Here is a 22151-nt window from a genome sequence, read left to right as displayed (position 1 = left end):
GAGATTGAGATGGTAGAAAGGGAATGTTAACTTATGCGGATTATTAGGGCACATAACATAATAAAAAGGGAATGACTAAATAATAGTATATTTATTAGGTGGGACAAGTGTGAAAGACTCAGAAAAGTCATTATAACGTAATGAATGGGCTAGAAAATGAATGATGCTTATTAAAATGACAAAGAAAAAAATGATAAATAAAAAAGTAAGGACTACTTTAATTCAATTGAAGAAGAAAATAGAGATACTATGACTCATTTTTGAGTTTGATAACGTATACAAAACTACTAATAAGTGATTTAAGTGATTTATGTGTTTGTTAACTTGTACTACTTTAGCTCCATGGTTTTGGAGGAAAAAAATTTGAATCCATTCATTAAAAATTGAAAACTTGTGCATTTTTGTCTACAAATATACTTATCAACTTCAGTTGGAGAAATTAAATCAACTCAGATCTAATAAAAGAAAACAATTTTATGCAATCATTTAAGGATACATAAATACTCAATGCTTCTATAATTTATAGAGAATAAAAGTTGTTCAAAAACTATATTAGAGATCTTTATAAACAATGTAAAACAATTCTTTGTGCAATCTTTTAAGATGTAAGAGAAGGACACAAGTAAACTGTGAACAAAAAAAATAGGATGCGTTTGTTTCAAGTTATCTTCGTAGATTCCTGGGAATAAAACGATAGGAATACACATGCCTATGTTTGTTACAAGTTTATTAAATTTTATTCCCAGGTATAAAACGTTCCTGGGAATAAAAAAAATTTCCCAAAGAAAAGGGTGGGAATAAAGTTCCCATGGAGATGGGAATAAATTCACGAGTAATTTCCTATTATAATTCCTATTTTTATGGTTCCCAGGAATATCATAATGTTAAACAAACATCTTTTTTCTAAATACCTTGGAATAATATTCCCATCGTTATGTTCCAAGGAATATTATTCCTAAGAATAAATTTGGTAAACTTGAAACAAACACACCCATAGTATTTACTCACTAATAGACATCCACTCGAAATGATATTCAATAATAATTCATATTACAAATTGTTTTCCAATATCAATAAATATTAATATTTCTATACCAATGAAGTATTTATTATTTTGACAAAAAAGTATTAATATTTATTATATCATCATTTACCAAATTAAATTTAAGGGTTGAATAGATTTTTTTTACCCTAAAAATATTTCAACTTTTTCATTTTATCGGCCCTAAAAACTTTTATGATACTCTTTTTCTAGAATATTTATAGAGATAAAAAACATATTTAAACTTAGAGTCTTGTTTTTTTTTTTTAAGAAAAACTTAGAGTCTTGTTAACGGGTGCCCTCAAAGCACTCTTTAAGCATTCTAATTTAAAAAATTATACACTAAAAAAGCTAATTTTTCAATTTCCAATTCATTAAATACAATAATTATCATAAAAATTTATCATTTAAAAGTCTTGAAGAATGCCCCATAAACATTTGTTAACCTTTTCCTTTAAACTCAAATTGAATACTCTTTCTTGTTTCAATTCTAGTATTAATTTCTCTTTCTATTAATATTAATAATTCTCATTAACAATTGCTCAAAAAAAATAATTCTCATTAACAAGTACTTTAATGTGCGATACGGATGTTTCAACCACAAACTTGCTTACTGATGGTACTCTCCAAAGAATCAAAGAATATTATGAACAAATCATGTAGTAATAAGTGTATTCCTAAGGGGAGGAAAATATTAGTATATACAGATACTATTAAAAAATATTCATATCTTAATTTTTAAGACAAATTTAAAGTGTTTGTTCATCGACATTTTTCTTTGAATGAAATGTTCTATCGACATAAAGAGTTCACTATTTTACCACTTCAATTATTTTTTAACAAATAGTATATCTTAAAATTAACCCTATAAAACTGTAACCAGTAGAATATTATCAACATAAAACTAGTATACACAAAATAATGTTGACCATCTCTGTAAGTGAGAGCGACATTCAGTGACGGATCTAGAAATTTTAATAAATGGGGTCAAGTTATATCATAAAAAATTTATAAACGCGTAAGCGTGCGAAAATTATACAAGTTATATTTATAATTGCCCTAAAATGTTGATTTTTTTAAAATATTTGTCCATTTCTAGCAGGGTATAAAAATATAACCATAATTAATTATTTTTTCACCACCAACGTAGCGTCAGTCACAATCTTTTTCAACAAATATAAGAATAGTTTATATTATAATAATAGTTGTATGGTCTTGCTAACGATATGCTCTGAGATAATTGGTTAAAGATTTCATAAAAGAAAATTTTATCTTAAAAATAAGCATTATTTGTATTGATATAATAATTATAACAACTTTTTATAAAAAAAACAACTTATTCTGATTTATTAACTAGTCATCTTAGAACACTCGTTAGGATCCTTCTTAGTTTTGTAATATTTTATATGTAATAAATAGAGTATATAAAGACAATAATATTATATAAAGAGGGGTCAAACTAGGTATATATTTAAATTTGGGTTAAAAATACAATACACGTGTGGAGGCAAGTGGGGTCGCTTGACCCCATTGCCCCCACACTAGATCTGTGCCTGGCGACATTGTCGTACGCATATTCCGAAATCCATAAGCATATAGGAGTATCATCTTGCAGTTGTGTGATATGATTGCACTTTTGAATGATATGAATTAATTGTGTTTTTGTAAAAAGGAAATAAACCAAACGCCTTTAAGTATGAGATTTGTGACAGATTGATCATTTAACTTATTTTGGTCACACAAAATAACTTAGAAATCAATCCATTGTAAACTTCAAACTTAAAGGACGGAATAAAAACTAGTGTACACCAATCATGCAAGTCCTTAAACCCATATTCTATGATTTTTTTTTTTTTTTTGGTCAAGCCATTCTATGATTTTAACTTGCTGAAATTCAGCTATTATTATCATATGCATGAATACGAGAATGTGCCGTAGCGTACGTAGTTCCACGACGTTTTTGTTGTATTAGTATTAGTAGTATTTTGTTAGGTGGAGTCTACTAAGTGCAACATTAACCGATGCCAACCCTCTTTGCCTTGGTTGCCGCTGGATCCAACTATGCTCCTGAAACGGACGGTTCAAAAAGTCCACGTCAACTACCTCACGTTTCCATCTAGTGTATTTTTTGGTAGAAAACCACTATAATAGTAAGCATGGCGTTTGACATATCCACATAGTATGCTTGTAACTTTTAGTCCTTTGAACCGACTATGATTTAATCCAATGTTTATGTATCATTTCAGATGACTTTAAGTGGTAATATCTTAGACGACTTTAAGTATTGTCGATTCAGCATGTTTTGTCTTAACTCGTACGTTTCTTAGGAAACTTTCCAAAAGGTTGCATATCTTAAAATTGCTTCAAGTCAAGCACGCTTAACGGTATGGTTCTTATGGAATGAGTTACCAAAAAGAAGATGTATCTTATTGATATAAGTAGTACTATCAAACAATTCTTATAAGTTTTCCTTCAACTGTACTACTCCCATACATGCATGATGTCCCTCTCATTCCGATGCCGCCCACTATCATGTCTTGTGCATCAACGACCACTCTTGTACTCATCAACCTCAGACGTTACAGTTTAGATCGCAACTTAAGTTCATTGTTACAAACTCAAAGTTTATTAACGCATATTGTTTTCATTTTGGTGCTTTCTAGGTATCTTAATTTCCACGGCTAGCTAACAAATTGAACCAGAAATGTGGTTGTCGCCGCAAGTTTGGCAAAGTAAAGTACATGCAATTGCTGGAATTGAACGATTAAATGGATGTGTACATTAACAATAGAGACTTCACTTCTTCAACAAAAAAAAAACAATAGAGACTTCATAATGTGAAAGTCTTCAATTTAATGTGATTTGTTTCTTCAACCTACAAGCTACATTGTTTACATTTTTGGGTTTGAAAAATAAGGTTGTGCCTTAATTGTTTCTACCATAATTATACCAACCCTTTTTCTTTTTTATCACTATACGAACCCATATATGATATGTGCCCTATTGTTTGGATATTTGCACTGTATGTACTTTAGAAAATCATTTTTAAAAAATTGAGGAAAGGAGAGATTAATTTTTATTAATTAAAATGATATTAATGATTATTTTGCAACCGTTTTAAGGAGATTCAGTATCTTTGAGATTATAAAATTAAACTCTTGACACTAAATAAAATTATGATATACTTGAATGATTTTTTTTTTTAGGGATATACTTAAATGATTAAAAAACTTACGTTATTAGTGCATGTAAATTAAAGCTTTTTTTTTAGCTTATAATCCAAACCTTGGTATAGTTTTTTTTCTTCAAAAAGTTTTATTTTATAGGTCATTTTGAATTTTGATACGGGTAAAGATCATCTCCATAAACTCAAATCATAAGAAAGATAGACACACAAATGAAATATTAATGTGACCTAATTTTAAAATATTTTAAGAAAAATAGATTGTATCAATATCATATTTGTGTTTATGTCTTTCATAAATTAAACTTTTTTATTTTATTTTTGAGAAATTGAGACGATCTCAGCCATGTTGATACACTAAACTAAATCATGTTAAAGTACAGTCTAATATAAAAAGATATAAGTTTTGTCACTTTTAGTCTCAACAAAGATAGTGATATTCTAGTTACAATGAATTCACTTGCAAGAAATGTACGCCCTCGATGTAACACGACGTATAAATAATTTGAACCATATATAAGAGGTGAGCATAGCCAATCACCTTTTTTTATAAGGGGTCTCTTTCTAAAATTTGCTATCGTATAATAGGTATATATTGGCGTGCTGGTTGCATGTGATTAAACCTTCTTGGGGTGGGCCACGGCCTACCCGGAAAAATTAAAAAATTAACGATTAGAGGTCTATTTTGTGAGATTTTATATAATTTTGTGTCGGTTTTAGGTTTCGGTTGATCCAAATTCCCGCAAAGTGGTACAGTGGTCCACCCGAAAAATTTAAATAATTCAATTATAGGTCTATTTTGTGAGATTTTATACAATTTTATGTCGGTTTTAGGTTTCGGTTGATCCAAATTCCCGCAAAATGGTATAGTGGTCCACCCAAAAAATTTAAATAATTCAATTATAGGTCTATTTTGCGAGACTTTAAACAATTTTTCAACCGTTAATTTTAGTGGCCCACCCCAACTGTTTTTCTGGCTCCGCCACTGGGGGGAATGTATTATCTACTTTATGAACAAGAACAGTATGTTAATATGGGTGTAGTTTCGATTTAAGATATGCAACCTTATTTCAAATAGATATGATTAGATGTCACCATTTGATTCACCAAAAAAACATTTCACTGTTTGATGAAGGCTTGTTCGAGAATAGGCATGACAATGAGCTCAATTTTGTTGGTATTCCACTATTCGTTTGGATCCACTATGAGTAATTTTGATAGGAAAATTCATACTTTAAATGGATTGATTTAGATTTTCTCATTTTCTTAAAGTTAGGAGTTAGAGACACATATACATGAATGTCCAACTATATCTCGAATAGAATTACCTCAAACAAAAAATATCTATGAAAAACAAAAGAAAATCAGAAATTTAAGATATATCTTTTGTTTTTTTAACTATACACTTATTATAATTTAGATGATTTGATTTTTTTATAACTGAGTATATTTATACTCTTGTAAACAATCAAAGACAAATATATGGGTATTTTATAATAAAAATTTAGGATGAAGGGATGATGCTCAAATCCAAGATAAAGAAGACATTACGGATCTAAAAGCATTTACAAAGTGTTGATGAAACAAGATTTTTTCCAAGGTTCGATTCGTGTCCTCAACTGTAATTCTTTCTTCAAGTGATTAAAGCTAAGGGATAAACTTTGTTCCTTAGTTGTGGATTCATTAACTGCTAAAGTAGAGCATTAATACGGTTATCTTTGGGTTTTGAGCTACTAGACTAAAAAAAAATGCATAAAAACGATAAAGAAAGACATTTAAAAAAAGATTTAAATAGTAAAATAAACTGTGTTTAATTGGACGTGTCTTTTTACAATGTATAAACTGAGTATTTATAAGCAAAAGTCATCCTTATTAGGCAAACAAAATGACCTATAGTGACCAACATTTATTCCGACAATTTCCTCCTTCAGAACATGATTCGTTAACACGATCGTTGATGCACAACTCCTCACGATTGTGCTCGTTCGCACATCGCTCATTATGGTTAGTGGCATTATAAACATGGAATGTGGGTTTTGAGCCTCATTGTTTGGTCCTACTAAGCTTTGACTGCGTCTAGGATTCCTCAAACCCACGTTCTTGGTCAGCATACTTGGGAAATAATCGATTCCTCCTTGCTCAGCTGTCCTAGACTTCGCCCAACCTTCCCTTGTCTAGGGGATATCATCTCCTAAATCAGAATCACCTATCAGTCGGTGTTGGTTAAGAAGATAATTATTTTTAGGTGTAAGGGAATGCCCCTTGCGTCTCACCATCGATCTATCCTCGAGTGATAAGACAATATGATGTAAAAAAGAGCATCGTGTGAACAATGTTATCATTGCATCGTAAAAATAGACACACATATCTATTTTATCATATCGACTGTCACATATCGATACATAATTTTGTTTCCTGCATATATATAAGCATATAAAATCCTCTACGACTGCGGTTTAAATATTTAACGGTGTTTTAAATATAATTAAATATAAAATAAAAATTTATTTAATATACACACTACATTAATGTTGAAATTTTGAAAATAGTCATGAGTTTTCAAAAATTTATTATATCGACTTTTCCATATACATATATAAAAATTTGTTTATGGAGATATAAGACATAAAATCTGCAACGAGTGTGGTGCAAACATTGAACAGTCTTTTGCATATAAAATAAAAAGTTATTTAATAGAAACATTGCATTGATTTTGAAAATAGTAATGAGTTTTCAAAATTTTATCATATTAACTTTCTCATATATCTACATAAAAAATTGATTTTGTATATATAAGAGAAAAATGTTTCGACTCTTTTGTGTTGACTTTTTCTCTTTACATAATTACCCTCAACTTTCAATACAGATAGCACATAAAACTGTTCACAAATATTAAAAATAAATACACTGTTATGAAACTATTAGAATAAGAACAAAAATAAAGACTATTAGAATAAGAACAATAATAAAGACTATTAGAATAAGAACAAGAATAAAGAGAAGCAGAGAGAATAGAGAGAGAGAGAGAGAAGAAAGAGGATTATATTATTCTCTTGTGATGTACAATTAGGTTACATATGAGCTCTATTTATAGGAATACAATGACTTGGGGAGCAAGCACCAATGACTTGGGGACCAAGCATAATATAGCCCAATAAACTAATAATATGACCCTATAACCCAATTGTTATATGGACATCCACTTGTAATATTCATAACATACATGATTTTTTTCCTCTTTTTCTTTGTTGATGTTGCTTTTTGCGTTACATTAAGATAGCGTTTTATGAAAATCTAATTAAGTTGATTTCCAAACCCATAAACCCGTGTTGAAGGGTTTTTCTTTTACTTTGATGATTTTTTTCCTTTTCTTTTGATTATTTTTTTATTTTTTTTTTGATGATATTGCTTTTTCTTTAGTGTTTTATAAAAATTTAATTAAATTGATAATCTCATAAAACCCTTGATTGAAGCAATTCTTTCACTTGAGCCTTTGTCTATAATGATAATTATTGAGTTAGACTGTAATCTTTTATGTAAACCTAATTATGTAAACCTTGATTGTAGTGTTAGATTGATTATGGTGGTTCTTAATTTCTTTTTTAAGTCGATTTAACGGTAAATAAATAAACATCTAAAATTTAGTTAAAGTATCTCTACAAAATTTACTATCAATGTTTGAATTTCCTAAAAGTAGTGTTGTTTGTCTCATCTACACAATATTTAGAAACTTATTTTTGAAACTTATTTTTGGAATAAAATATAATTTGATTTCAAAAAACTACAACACCGATAATGATGGACACTTTCAGACGAGTTCTTCCTTCAGCCACCCTTTTAGCATAAAAACTAATTCCTTTAACTGGAAGCATTGAATTGCATTAAGTATTACAATAATAATATTTTCTACTTCATGGAAACAATATTTAAAGTTCATATCATAGAAGAGGGTGGTTGTGATTTAGTTGGATCAAATATAATAAAATAAACCAATAAGAATTGCTAATGGGAAAACTCACAACTTTTGACAAGTTACCAATTGGAAGCACTTTTTTAGCCTTCTGGCGTATGTAGGTGAGTGGTGATTAGTTTGCCTCAGTATTTTTTTGGTATGGTAGTGTTATTTTGTTGTGTTCGCAGGTTTTGTTTCGTAAGTGTCCTATTATGTGTTGTTTGCTAGCAAGTTATGTTTTGTGCTGAGGATGTACATGTTTTTGGGTATTTTGGCATCAACTTTACTTATGCTTTTTTTTTCCGATGGTGTCGTTTTTTAATGCTGTTTTTTTTGTTCTCGTCAATGGTGTGCAATATTTTCTTTTTCTTTGTCACAATGCCTCTGTACTTCATTCTACTAGTGCAACATTCCTGTAACTTTTGAGCCCTATCCGGAAACAACTTGTTGAGAATGTTGAGATTACGTGTGGATAGGGATATTTCTCCTGTCAATGAATTGTGGGAACCAATTAAGCTTTGTAAACTTGTTTTTTTCCACCTCAACTCCACTGTCACGTCCCTTATCCATACATCTATTGTTTCACCTGCATATAACAAACACGACTTGAAATTAGCATCAACCTTGGCTCCAAATTAAATTGCAGTGACCATACATATATAACCACATGACTCTTAATACATAATTTGCAGATCGTCGCCCTTGTTTTATGCTCTAAAAATTCCAGCAATTTAATTATTCAGTGTGCACCGTTCCAATCCTTTACATGAGCTATGTAGTCAACACAGATTCAATTACTTCCATTTTCTTAAACAATATATGGTATCTATGTGTAAGTGTCGTGTTTGGTCTTGGAGTCTGTATCAATGCTTCAAAGTTGAAAGATAGATACTAATTATGCTTTTTGGCTTATTTTTCAATTTAGAATACCTACTAATTGATGAAGATTTGTGAAGACATTTACAAGATAGGGTTTCAGTTTTATTAGAGAATATTATTAGCTTTTGAAAAAAAATTAAATTTCTGTTCTAAGTGTCTATCAACATAACGGGGAATTCAATTCAGTTTTCAAAACTCATAATAAAAAGAAAAATAGAGAATCACATTTTTACCTTTTTTCTCTGTCATATTCCAAGCCTGATTTGTTTGGTATTCTATTAGTAGAAAGGTTGTTTATATTGTTTTCATGTCACATACTGCACAATGAAATATAAGGTCCAATTAGTACACAAATTTTTGAACTTTGTAGCCCTGAATTGTTGCGAATGTCTTTACAAAACTCAAAGTTAATTGTTGCCTCTAGCTCAAACTGTTGTCAAGAGAACAACAATCACTCCTCATATACCATAAACATATCTCAAGATTTGGATTTAAACAATCATCAATAGCAATAACAGTAGTACTGCAACAACTAGCACAACAACAATAAAAAACGAAAATAACATTCTCTTTGTTTCTGTTGAAATAGATTGATAATCCCATAAACCCTTTTGTTGGTGACTTAAACACTTCTTTCTTTATTAAGCAATTGTATGTGATGCTGGTTGCATTATATTTGTAACTTAATATAACCTATTATATTTGTTTTTGTTGCAATTCAATAAAATTGTTGAAACAATAGCTGATGATGAGCTTCAACAAACCCTGGACTCTTGGTGTAGAAATCTTCTTGGAATATTAGAAGTAAGTCAATCTTGGGATATGTTATTTTTGTTTCTTTTTTCATAAAATGGTTTGTTTATGAGTTATATGGTTTCTAAACCAAGTTGAAGCTGAATTTTTTGCTCTTGGCTCTGGTCTCCCAAAAGAAGCCTTCACCTCTCGTATGATATTGGTAATCAATATCTCTCGATTTTTTCTAGTCACACCCCGACAACATCAGGTTATACCCAAATATACTTTAGTCTCTTAAGGGTGTAACCAGCTATTTAAACGGTGTGAGAAGAAATTTTCATATCTTTCCTTCAATGTTCATCAGACTTATCAACCTTCATCTCCTATTTACAATTGTGTGGTGTAATTTTTACTTGTGTTTTCTTCTAGGGCCCGCATTTCTTGGCTCCCACCGGATGTGACCTACAAATCTTCGGTCAGGAGGGAAATGTTCTTAGTAAACATCACTATGACCCGAATTTCCTTACAATTCAGGATCCTAGTAGATTCCACAGTCACCATGTTTGGGTAAAGAATGGAAGATAAATCGAAGCAACAGTTCTTGAAGGTTGTTTTCTTATACAAGCTGGGAAACAGGTAAGAAACCATATATAACGATTCATTAGTAATTTCTGTTTTCAGATTCTTTTTAATATGTATGCATTGACCGCAAAACATTAGATTTATATTGTTTTGTCAAAAAGGCTCTTCTCAATGTCAACTTCATTTTGAATGATGTAGTAGCCTAAAGAACTATTGGTTACATATGAAATTGCTGGTTTTATTGGTTTTAGAAGACTTGCAGAACATAGGATATAGTTTTTTTTTTTTTGCTAAATAATTCTAGCATGTTACTTGGAAAAATGGTTACAACTCCTTTTATCTTACAATAGTTATGACTGATACTAATTTGTGTGACAGTAAATTTGTGATGACTGAAATGAGAGATTTTCATGATTTCTTGACAGTAAATTGTCTGCTTCGTGTTCAATGATTTCTTCAATATTCGAATTCATTTGAGGATCTTTATTTTCTTTTTCTTTTATGCATGCTTCTCCAGATGTGTATATATTGAAAGTTTTTTTTGAATTCATTTTGAATTCTGAGAGATTCTTAATTAGATTTTATTTAGAGTTATGATCAGATTCGATGTAAACCGATTTTACTGTTTTCCTAAGCGTTTTACAAGTGTTCTTTTTCTAAGAAGCTCTACGAATGCTCTGCCCCTATTTCTATATGTATCAATCGTTGTATATCATATCTTTTTTCTTCTTTTGTTTGTCTTTTGAATGTCGTCATTAATCCTGGTCAAGTGAAAACTCTAATGGCCTGCAGGAATATATGAATATAATATTCTTTTTGGGTTTTTGTAATCTCCATGTTTGAAATTCTTGTTCGATAGTTATGTTTTTCAAAGTTTATTTTCAAGCATTATGTCGTTGAGAATGTCTCTGAAAATGCATTCAGTTTTGGTTAAATAATTATGAGATTCACCATTGTATATTAACCACTTCATGCATTTTAAGTTCTTGTATTAATTCTTTTGTAGAAAAGAAAATATCACATTTGTTATAAATGGATTGCTATGAGTTGCAAAGGTTAATGGATTTGTGATTTGTTTTGGCTAAAGTCTTCATGCATTTTTTCTATGATGATATCTGGAAAAGCCAAAAACAGGCACATAGTCATATGTATGTTAGGATGTTGCCTGCTAAGTTTCGTTCATGTGTTGGCTGATTGGTGTTTTGGATAATATGGTTGCTGGCTATCTAACATTCTCGTGATCAATACATTGTTTCAATTTTGATGATATTTTTGTGCCTTGTATCATACTCACTTAAAATCCTAGGCAGTCTGATATGCAATTTCTGATTGCCCTAGCGCGCCACTGGAGGGAAATCTTAACCCTAATTTGCTTTAAAGCACATGCTAATTAAACTGACTTTTGATTTAGAGCACATGTTGATTAAGCTTACATAGAGCAGTGCACCTAATAGAGGGATTAGCATGCCTACCTAGAAAGAGGGATTAGCATGTCTATCTAAAATTATGCACGTGTTAAATTAGTCATCGGCAAGCTATTTCATCATTACACAAAGGCATGCTAACTGCTTCATGTTGCCCTATATTGATTAGTTGTAAACAATTAATATTGCCCTATATTGATTAGTTGTAAACAAACTCATTAGTTGTTGACTATAACTTTGTTATATGTTATGCAATTAATTGTTATCAGAATTTAGTTGCTCAAGGAAATCCTATACATAGGTCGTTTGCTCAATGTAACATACTTGATATAATGAATACAACTATTGACTTTATTTCTTGCAAAACTCTATGATAAGCATGCTGATACTGTGTGTATATGCATTTAATTGTAAGCATATGTTAGGTGCTCAAGGAAATCCAATTGATACGTACGATTACCTCCCCTACACGAAAAAACATTCTTTACTATAAGGTTTTATTCCCTAAAATTTTGTTCGCAATTCAAGCTAGCATTGAGGACACAAAAATTAAATGTTGTGTCAGACTTGAATGTTAGTGTTTAAGGTTTACATATTAGTGTTGTTTCTGCAAAAGTAAAGTTGTATTAGCTTATTACCGTCCATTTATAAATACAAGACCATTGCTTACCTTTAATATCAACATTTTCTGACGGTACATATATCACACTATATTGCATTGAGATCCTGCTGTTCAGACTTGCGAAAATGGCCAGCAAAGGTTAATCTGACAATCATTGTATATTATCATTCAATGACTTTCTTTCCTTCTTTTTTCTCTATTCATCTTTTTTGTTACTCGATATTTTTGGTTTATTTGTCGGAAAATATTCCAAGATAACTCAAATTTCATACATTGTTGGTGGAAAGATTGATTTTCAATTGAAGGTTCGTGTGATTAATATGTGGACTACACTATGATATTAGTTGATGAAAAGGTATGACTATTAGCCATTTAGAAATTTTCCTTGTTATGTTTTGCTGAAAAGGTATGACTGTTGTTAGTATCCTTTCATTTTGTATGATGCTTATTATTTTCTATGATGTTTATTATATTCATCTGTTTTATATGCTAATATACTCTTTTGTTTAGTATCCTTTCAGTTATCATTCATTTTAGTAGTTTTTTCAAATTTTCACATAGAATTTTATTCTTGCTAAATACCATTGTTATTCTTATGTTAAACTAGACAAAATAGTTCATTTGTTTGCCTATGTATACATGTGCATTTGCAGCAGAATTTTGTTTCTTCATTTGCTTTTTCTCTTTGTTTTACTATGAATATGGTGGCATAGTGTTGGTAAACAAAAGAAGATTAAATTTTGATCAAGAAAAAACCATAGCAATTCTCATATGAATTGGACAACAAGCTAAAAAGCTGTTTTGTAAAGAAAAAAATTGGTGGCAAGTATTACTCTTAAGTTTATACCATGCTTCTGTTTTAGCTTGATGTTATTTATATGATACTTTTCTTCTATTTTAGACTTTGCATTTTCAGCACAACCATGTCGCTTAGGGTTGTTTTAGGTTTTTTTTTGGGTTGTTTGTACAACAAGCTAAAGCAACTGTTTTGAAGGAAAAAAAATAAAAAATTGTAACAAGTGACACACTTGAGTATATAATTTAATTTTGTTTTAACATTTAGTTGGTTATAAGGATGTATCAAGCACTTAAATTATTAGTTGATGTCATTTTTACCATTATATGATTAGCTACCTGTGAATATCGAAATCAATTTTGCAACTTTGCTGCTTTTTAACTTTAAATCTCTTTTGGAACTTTGATTATATGTTGGAGTATATATGCTTCAATCAATTTTCTTTCATGGGAAATTATACATTGCTATGCTAGAGTTACTTCGAGGAAAGGAAAGGCTTGAAGATATTGGTTAGTGATGACAATGGCGATGATACATATGTAACATAAAATGTGGTTTATAAAGAAATATTTCAAAATGTATTTCAATTAATTCCTATATCTAGCAAACTTTCCATTAACTTATTGACGTTGGTGATAAATTTATAGTTTAGATAATGATTATTAGAGTATTGTCTTTTTTTTTTGCAAACTATTGTTAATATCTCACTTCATGAATACACAAAATATTTGAAAAAAGAAGGTAACTCACGGCAATGCAGAAGGAGGTTCAAGTTGTTGAGGGTTGACAACATGATTATTTTCTTCCATTGTAGAGGTTCAAGTTTTTGAGGTTCACTAACATTAGTTTATTTTCTGATAGAGTTTAGAGAGAGTAATGTTTTGGCTACTCACCTATTTGCCACTCAAAAGGTGTCATTGAAACTCACCTTTCCCCCTAGGGTGTACTAGGTTGACAATTTTTTATCTTATTATTCTAAAATATTGGTCCAAAGCTTGTTGTCCAAATCTGATTGATCCAATGCAAAAAGAATAAACCCTACCTCATGGGTGTCACTCCATGATTGGTCGAAATTGTTAAGAAAAGGACTACCTTTGGAGTTAGGGGCCCCACATGTTTTACTAGCAACTATTTTACTACCAATTGTTCTTCTACTTAAATACCTATTTCCAAATATTTTTAAAATAGTATTAGTTTAAATATTATTATTTTTTTCTATAAATACATACTCTCAATTCTCAATTGCTCACACACTAAACTTATTCAGTTTTCATTTTCAACATGTCACCACCGCCGCCTATTGCAATACGTTGCACCGTCAAATTTGAGCATATTGCTAAAGAGTTTGACTCTTGGTACTTCCCACCGATCGATACGCTATCGGAACTAACTGGCTATTTCAACGAGTATTTCACAAGATATCAAGAACCTACCCGTAAAGTGAAGAAAATTTCCGTTATAACACCATACTACTCGTTGGAAATTGTCCATAACGACTGGAAATTAAGCTATGAGTTTGAGAGTCTTGAAAGCGACTCTAATGTTCAAGACATGTTTCGATGGAGGACAAACACAGGAGACCTGTTGTACTTATTTGTTACAAGTCAAATATCCGACCAATAGCTTCTATTGATCCTTGTTATCTATCTTAATGTTTCGTATTTTTAATTAATGTTAGCATTTGTAATTTTAACTTCATGTAATCGTTCGATTAATGTTATATTATGCTATTTTCAATTTATCGTGTTTTGAAAAATTATGTGGTGTGTTCTGAACTATATTTAAATACATTGTGGTCATGAATTCAAATAAATATATTATGGTCGAATATTTATATTGACAAGAAATTCTTTTCTGTAAATTCCATTTAAATAATTTGTTGTCTATTTTTTAAAAATTTGTATAAAAGCAATAATCAGGCCATAACTTAATATTTAAACAAATGTGGTGCTAATATTTTCCAAAATGACATAAATAAATCATGACATTATAACATAAAAAAAAAATTATAAAAACGGTTTCATACCTATTTTTTCCACTATGGTAATGAGAATTTGACTTCTTGTATCCTCCCACCACTTATAAGAGTTCCATAGCCATCTTCGAATCCATTCTCTTCATGTACACTCCAACATTTGTAACCATTGTAAGATGATAGCTGGATTATAATGTGACATAAATTTTCTCTACAAAATTCCATCGAAAGCATGATTATAATGACATAAATTTCTTCTCTATACAAAACAATTTATCAAATAAATAGAAATCTACTCACTCAAATAAATATACTGATATAGTTTGTTGCACTTTTTAAATGATAAAGGAAACACACACACACACACACACACACACATATATATATATATATATATATATATATATATATATATATATATTCAAGTTTTTTCCCTTTATCATTTAAAAAGTGTAACAAACTAGAGGAATATGTTTATACTTACTTTGTCATTATCCCAATTATACCCTTAAACAATTTTTTATATAATCAAGATTGTTGTTGATGTCATTAAAAAAAAGAGTTTAGATTATATTTTTTCTTTGTTATATTGTTGGTGTCGTTGAAATAGATAATCATGGTTAGTTTGATTTGTTATAACTTGAAAGCAACAAACATTTATATATTTAGTGGGTGTCGTTTTCGTGAAGGAGTCTGTTTTAGGCGGTGACGTATATTTGGTGGGTGTTGTCCTCAAGGTGTTCTTAGGGTGTTTATTTTCAGGCGTTCCGCCTATATACGATGTCTTTTATTTGTATTCTCAGTTTCACCGGTCTCTGTTCGTGTTGAGCAGGGATCTGGTTGTTTTAATAAAATTTGCTGTTAAAAAAAAATCAAAATCAAAATTTCATAAAAAATACACCGCTCATAATTTTCAAACGTTAGTGAAATAAAAAAAAAAACGCAAGAACGGACACGTGAGTGCCCGTCTTTTCGCTAGTACGTGCCCGTTTTTCCGCTAGTATAGATAATTTATAGATATGCATACATGTACATGTATAATTTTTTTTTTTAAAACCAATTACTTTTTTTTTTGATAGAAAAAAAATCCAATGATCTTAATAACTACTACTACTACTAGATAGATAAGACAAATCTATTTTCATAAGATCGCTCCATAGATAAAATGTTCTGCATAGCAAACAAAATACCATTAGTGCCAATAGTGCATCAATTTTTTTTTTTTTTATATAATTGAATAGTGCATCAATTAACAACACAAATTTACTTGCTCCTTTGATATCTTCTTCTTCTTATATATAAAAGTTAACCCGGGTGAATATTTTAGCCCTAATTTTAACCTAAACCTATTGCATAGATTTACCGTTTTAACCCTAATGCTTATTTTCTTGTTTAACCTTATCTGCTTCCTACTCTTTCTCTTATTATTATTATTATTATTATTATTATTATTATTATTATTATTATTATTATTATTATTATTATTATTATTATTATTATTATCTTCTTATCTCTTATTTATTAAAGTTAACCCGGACGCTAACTGTTGCTCTAATTTTAACCAAAATTTTATGCTTACTTTTACTGTATTACCCCTGTTTAATTAAACCTATTTAATTTAGTTAATTTAATCAAATTCTTATTTTCAAACGGAGAGATCTCTTATATCTTATCTCTTATTTATTAAAGTTAACCTGGACGCTAACTATTGCCCTAATTTTAACCTAAATTCTACGCTTACTTTTACTGTATTACCCCTGTTTAATTAAACATATTTAATTTAATTAATTTAATCAATTTAATCATAATCTTATTTTCAAACGGAGAGATCTCTTATCTCTTATCTCTTATTTATTAAAGTTAACCCGGACGCTAAATGTTTCATCCTATAATCGTTGCTCCTATTTTCAACTCATCGTTGCTACTTTGTTTTTACTAAACGGAGTCCATCCTATAACAGTTTCCTCCTATTTTGTTTCCCTGCTCCTACTTTGTTTGCAAGATAAACAATAACAAATATATATACTACTAAATCTTGAGGTGTGGCGGTACTTGAAATTTTTAGAAATTGCAACTTTAGAATATAATTGTTCTTGAATGTATAATTTAGGGTGTCTCTATCACCCCTAATTTCCCAAATGTTGTTGGCTTCTACTTGGAAATAGGAATAAAACTTAATAGACTGATCAATTCAATATGCTATATTTATTATTATAAAATAATATGAGTGGATGGTAAGAAAAAAGAGAACATGAGTGGACCTTTAATTAAAAAAATAAAATTTAGTATAAGTGAACCAAGTGGATATGAAAGCATGGGTGGCGAACGGCTAATATGCACATGAGTCCTATAGGGGTCCTATATACTTCATGGGTGGCGGCTGCCCCTTTTCATTAGTACCTAGCTTCATCCCTGTACTTAACATATGATGTTACGTTACGGTATCAAGGACGATGTCATGGAAAATTATGTTATGGTACAGTACCAACGTCTATGATTCTTAATATTATGAAATACTATATGACAATCATGACATTCATATAAACTATTTTGTTACCTATTACGGTCAAATATTACCTTCCATATGACCCGTGCGTTAGCACGGGTCGATGGTCTAGTACTTCAAAATTCATAGCGCAAAAATAATGCTAACATGCACGACAACAATTGTCGTGCATATCACACGAATGGGTGCTAACCGATTGCTTTTCTCTTTTAAAGGTGCTGCTATATCTCGCGAAGAAAATCCTCGCGAATATATCATGATCCACAATTTCACATACATTTATGTGCTAAAAGCTATTAAAATTAGTTACACAACTACACAAGTAACCGCTTGCTACACCACTCTACATTTATGCACGTGCTTCTTTTTATTGGAACATATAATTGCCTGCACTAACCGACTATAGCACTTCTATCAAACAAACTTCTCTCCACATACTCATTTCATTTTTAAAACTAAATATAATTGCCTGTTTATTACATATGTGTATATAATGATATAGGTTTAACTAGTACATGATTATTTAAGATCAACATAAAAGGAAAAGTAACAACACCATAAGTTTAAGCTAGATGTTGTCGTGGACAAGATGTCTAACTTTGTTAATTGGAATGAGTCCCACTGTGATGGTTAGTGCGTGGAGAAATTTTGTTGTGCCAGATTGAACGGTGAAGTAGAGCAATAAAACAAGATTTTCCATATTCTTGGCTTTTTCGTGAAATTATCGTCGTTATATTAAGCATTATCCTTTCCAAAAATAATAGTTGGTATGGTCTTTCAAAAAATTCTATAAAATAGTAAGTGTGAATATCTTTTTAACATGTATTCAAACTTTGATTTTATTATCATATTGGGATAGTTTAGTTTCTTCTACTAAATTCAATCTCATGATAGCATGTTTTGATTTACGGTGACTTTGTCGGAACCACGTTAAGATACAATGTAAAAGATACATTTTAAAGTTTTAATTTCTACAAAATAATTAGGTCACCATGATTTTATCAAACCCACCGTTAATTCAGACATGCATTAAAAGAAATTCTAAAGATTAAATTCAAATAGAGTTTAATTTCTTAGACCGAAAAAATAGAATATACTTTGTCAGAAAATAGTATAACCCCTACACTTGTTTTAGCTTACTTTTTATTCTAATTATTAAAATAGTTAAAAAAAAAAAAACACAGCAACAAGGGAATTTTTGCGCCTTCATTGGATTCACGCGAAAATGTAATCGTGCCTTACAACACTGTCGAAATTCTTATTTTTTTAATGACACAAACAACAATATTTATTATAAAAAAAGTGTTTAAATGTATAATTGAGATAATGAAAAAGTAAGTATATATATTCTCGTTTAGTTTGTTACACTTTTTAAAGGATAAATGAAAAAAATAGACATATATATATATATATATATATACTTATATCGTGTTTATTACATTTTTATTTTAATATTTGAATTTTCTCTTATGGTTAAAAAAGTTCCACCAAAATCCTGTATGGAGTCCATATAATTTCGTATGACTCAATTCTAAGAAAGTGTGTTATAAGCTCTCCAAAATAAGTGTGTAATAAAAATGTATTAAAGAGTATATGTTACAAACATTTTTTGTATATAACTATGATAAACATTTCGTTTCTCCACCATTTCTACTAGCTTGATCTCAAGTAACGATTTCTTTCTGCCCACATTTTTATTGTTTTTCAACCAATTAAAATACCTCATTTTTTTCCCATTTTAATTGTGTATTTTCCTTTTCAATTCTATTCAGTCATAGACACCTTAAAATTGTAACAAAAACACCTTAAAATGAATTATTCTCTTCATCATACTAACTTAATCTGCCCAATCATAAATAAAAAAGAAACAAAAAATTAAGACAAACAGTAGGCAGCCAGCGTGCATGTATCTACATGCATGTAGCAAGGAAAACCACATTTTTATATATTATGTTTTTGTAGTACTCCCTCCGTCCCGGAATAACTGACCCATTTTCTAAAAAAAAATGTTCCAAAATAACTGACCCATTTCAATTTTCAATACAACTTTCATCATTCCCAATACAATATAACACTAAATAATACTACTTTTATCATTCCCAATACAATATATTCCACTTTCCCCTTTATTTATACACTTTTCTTAATCTGTGTGAAAAACCAAAGTAGGTCAATTATACCGGGACGGAGGTAGTATTTATTATCAAATGAAAACCACATCACAGATCTGATCCAAAGTTTCATAATTGCTCAGAATCACATTAATTTTTTTTATAACATTAGGGACTCAATTATTAGTTCCCGTAATTGATCTTTTTTGCTATGCTTACACCATCCAAAATAGTGTAACTCTTAATTGGATGCTTATTAGTGGACCTTACAAGTTACATGTATATTGCTCTTTCTTACTACTATTTTTATGCATTTTTTTTACTGGTTTTAAATGTTAGTACCTAATATTTATTCAAAATCTACCATACCAAAAATTACTAAAGGAATTCTACAAATAACTCCACATAATTACATTTGGTATGCGACATTACTTCAATTTCTGACATGTCAATTTTATCAGATAGTTGGGTGAATTCATTAACAGATTTCAACTTTATGTGATGGTACTTTATTTGAGTGAAATTCTAATCCTATACTTATTTTAGTTGCAGTACTTCATTTTTTGTCAATACAACGCATTAATCATGATCGAGGCAGGTCCAACTTTTGCAGTTTAGACAGTACTGGATTTCAAGCGAAAAATGCAGGGTGTATATATCTATCTATGAAGCAGCTACAAATAAATCTAACATCGATAATAATTTTAAAAAATTGAATGATTGCATATTAGACACTAATATAGAGACACAACATGTTGGTGTTATCTCTCTATTAAACATGACATATCTCAGACATTATACACGCTTTCAATATGAAGTGTCTGTGTGTTGTAGAGACTAAAAACAAAATAATCCAAAAATTAGTCAATACATGAAAGTTAGGTTATAGCAACAACAAATGATAAAAATTGACAATAGCTATTTAGAAAAGTAGGACAAAATGTGTTTCAAGAAGTCAATTTTATCCATAATTGATTGTTTACAAAATAGATTAATAATGTTTTTTCCAATGTAAATAAATCGGTTATTTGCAAGAAACTCGTTGCCCATTTAATATGTTTATGTCTTGATAAGTTTTATTGTTGAAAAAGTTTTCTCTATAGTTGTTATTAAGATTGGAAGTTCCAAACTAATACAAATGAATCTATCAATCATGTAGTAATTTTATAACTTTCTTATCTATGCTAATTTTCGACAACTGAACTTATTGATAGCTCAATGTTTATCATTTTCGGTAATTACTGAATATAAATACATAGCTACCAAATCAAGAATAACATTGTTTTTGGGTAGCCAAGGCTAGCTACCCCTTCCACATGAAGGGCTGCGCCCCTGGCTGTAGAGGTATCTATTGATCATAAATAAGTTTGAAACATAGACATATAATTTATCTTTATCATGAGAAATGACATCAATACTAGGCCTGCTTTGCACATCTAATTCCCAAACAAACATCATTCTTAACACATTAACAATTAAAATTTCAAATATTTTTTTTCTACAAGATGTAAACTATCTAAATAACAACCAAGGAATTCATTGAGATTAATTTAAAGTGCACCATGGCTTACAGTTGAATTCTTCATGCTCCCAAAAGGATAGCACCCTCTAAATCCATTTGAAAACTTATTTTTCAAAGAAGTTGAAGAGTGAGGAGATCTTGAGAGGCTTCCATCTCTCGTCGAAAACGATGACGACGATGATGACGACGACGACCAAGACGATGAAGAAGAAGAAGGTGACACATTATGAGATTTCCTTGAACCTACAAGCCTAGGCAAAATGGTAAAAAATATGTTGTTGACTTTAGAATTTCTTCTCTTACCATTGGACTTGTAATTAGTACTAGAATATGAAGGTGGAGGTGTGAGAGGAGGCAGAGAAGTTTCTGACAAAGGATGTTTAGGTGTTCCTGGTTGTGCCTCCCACATGAAAGGAACAGCAACAGATGTTTCACCATAATAGAACACTCTCCTTGAAGATGAATTGGCATTTGAGGTTTCCTTGGACATTAGCCTAGAAAAAAACCTACCATCTTGTGTTATTCTGAAGGACATTTCAGATGGATGATGATGATGATTGACACCATCATTCAAAACCATTTTAGATTGGAAACTATTTTTGAGTACTCTCTAGCTATCTTAAAAACTTAGATCTAAAAAAATGCCTCTAGATTAGAGTCAAAAAACATCTACATGTGTAGACTCTAGGGACATTATTATCTTATGGTTCTGACTCTTAGGCAATATAAATAGAAAGTTCACGTTCTTCAACATAAATAAAGAATGGAAAATGCTACTAATAGGGGAATAGAGTAATTTTGGAAGGTGGTTATTTTTTGAC

General features: G+C 30.1%; 1 protein-coding gene across 1 annotated transcript; it reads right to left on the bottom strand.

Annotated features, from left to right (window-relative positions):
• Positions 1–21170: 21170 nt before the first annotated feature.
• LOC146940024 (uncharacterized) lies at positions 21171–22151 on the bottom strand. Its single transcript, XM_085753596.1, has one exon. The coding sequence runs from the start codon at positions 21908–21910 to the stop codon at positions 21359–21361; it is 552 nt and encodes a 183-aa protein (XP_085609722.1). The 5' UTR covers positions 21911–22151; the 3' UTR covers positions 21171–21358.

The sequence above is a fragment of the Medicago sativa genome, chromosome 3, assembly GCF_051527215.1.
Source record: "Medicago sativa cultivar Bolivia chromosome 3, Bolivia_mono, whole genome shotgun sequence".
Taxonomy (NCBI): domain Eukaryota; kingdom Viridiplantae; phylum Streptophyta; class Magnoliopsida; order Fabales; family Fabaceae; genus Medicago; species Medicago sativa.
The sequence above is the reverse complement of the archived record's forward strand: the minus strand, read 5'-3'. Positions and strand labels throughout refer to the sequence as shown.

Bases quoted from the DNA above. Each gene is read 5' to 3' on its own strand.
- LOC146940024 (XM_085753596.1), bottom strand. From the start codon at position 21,910: ATGGTTTTGAATGATGGTGTCAATCATCATCATCATCCATCTGAAATG.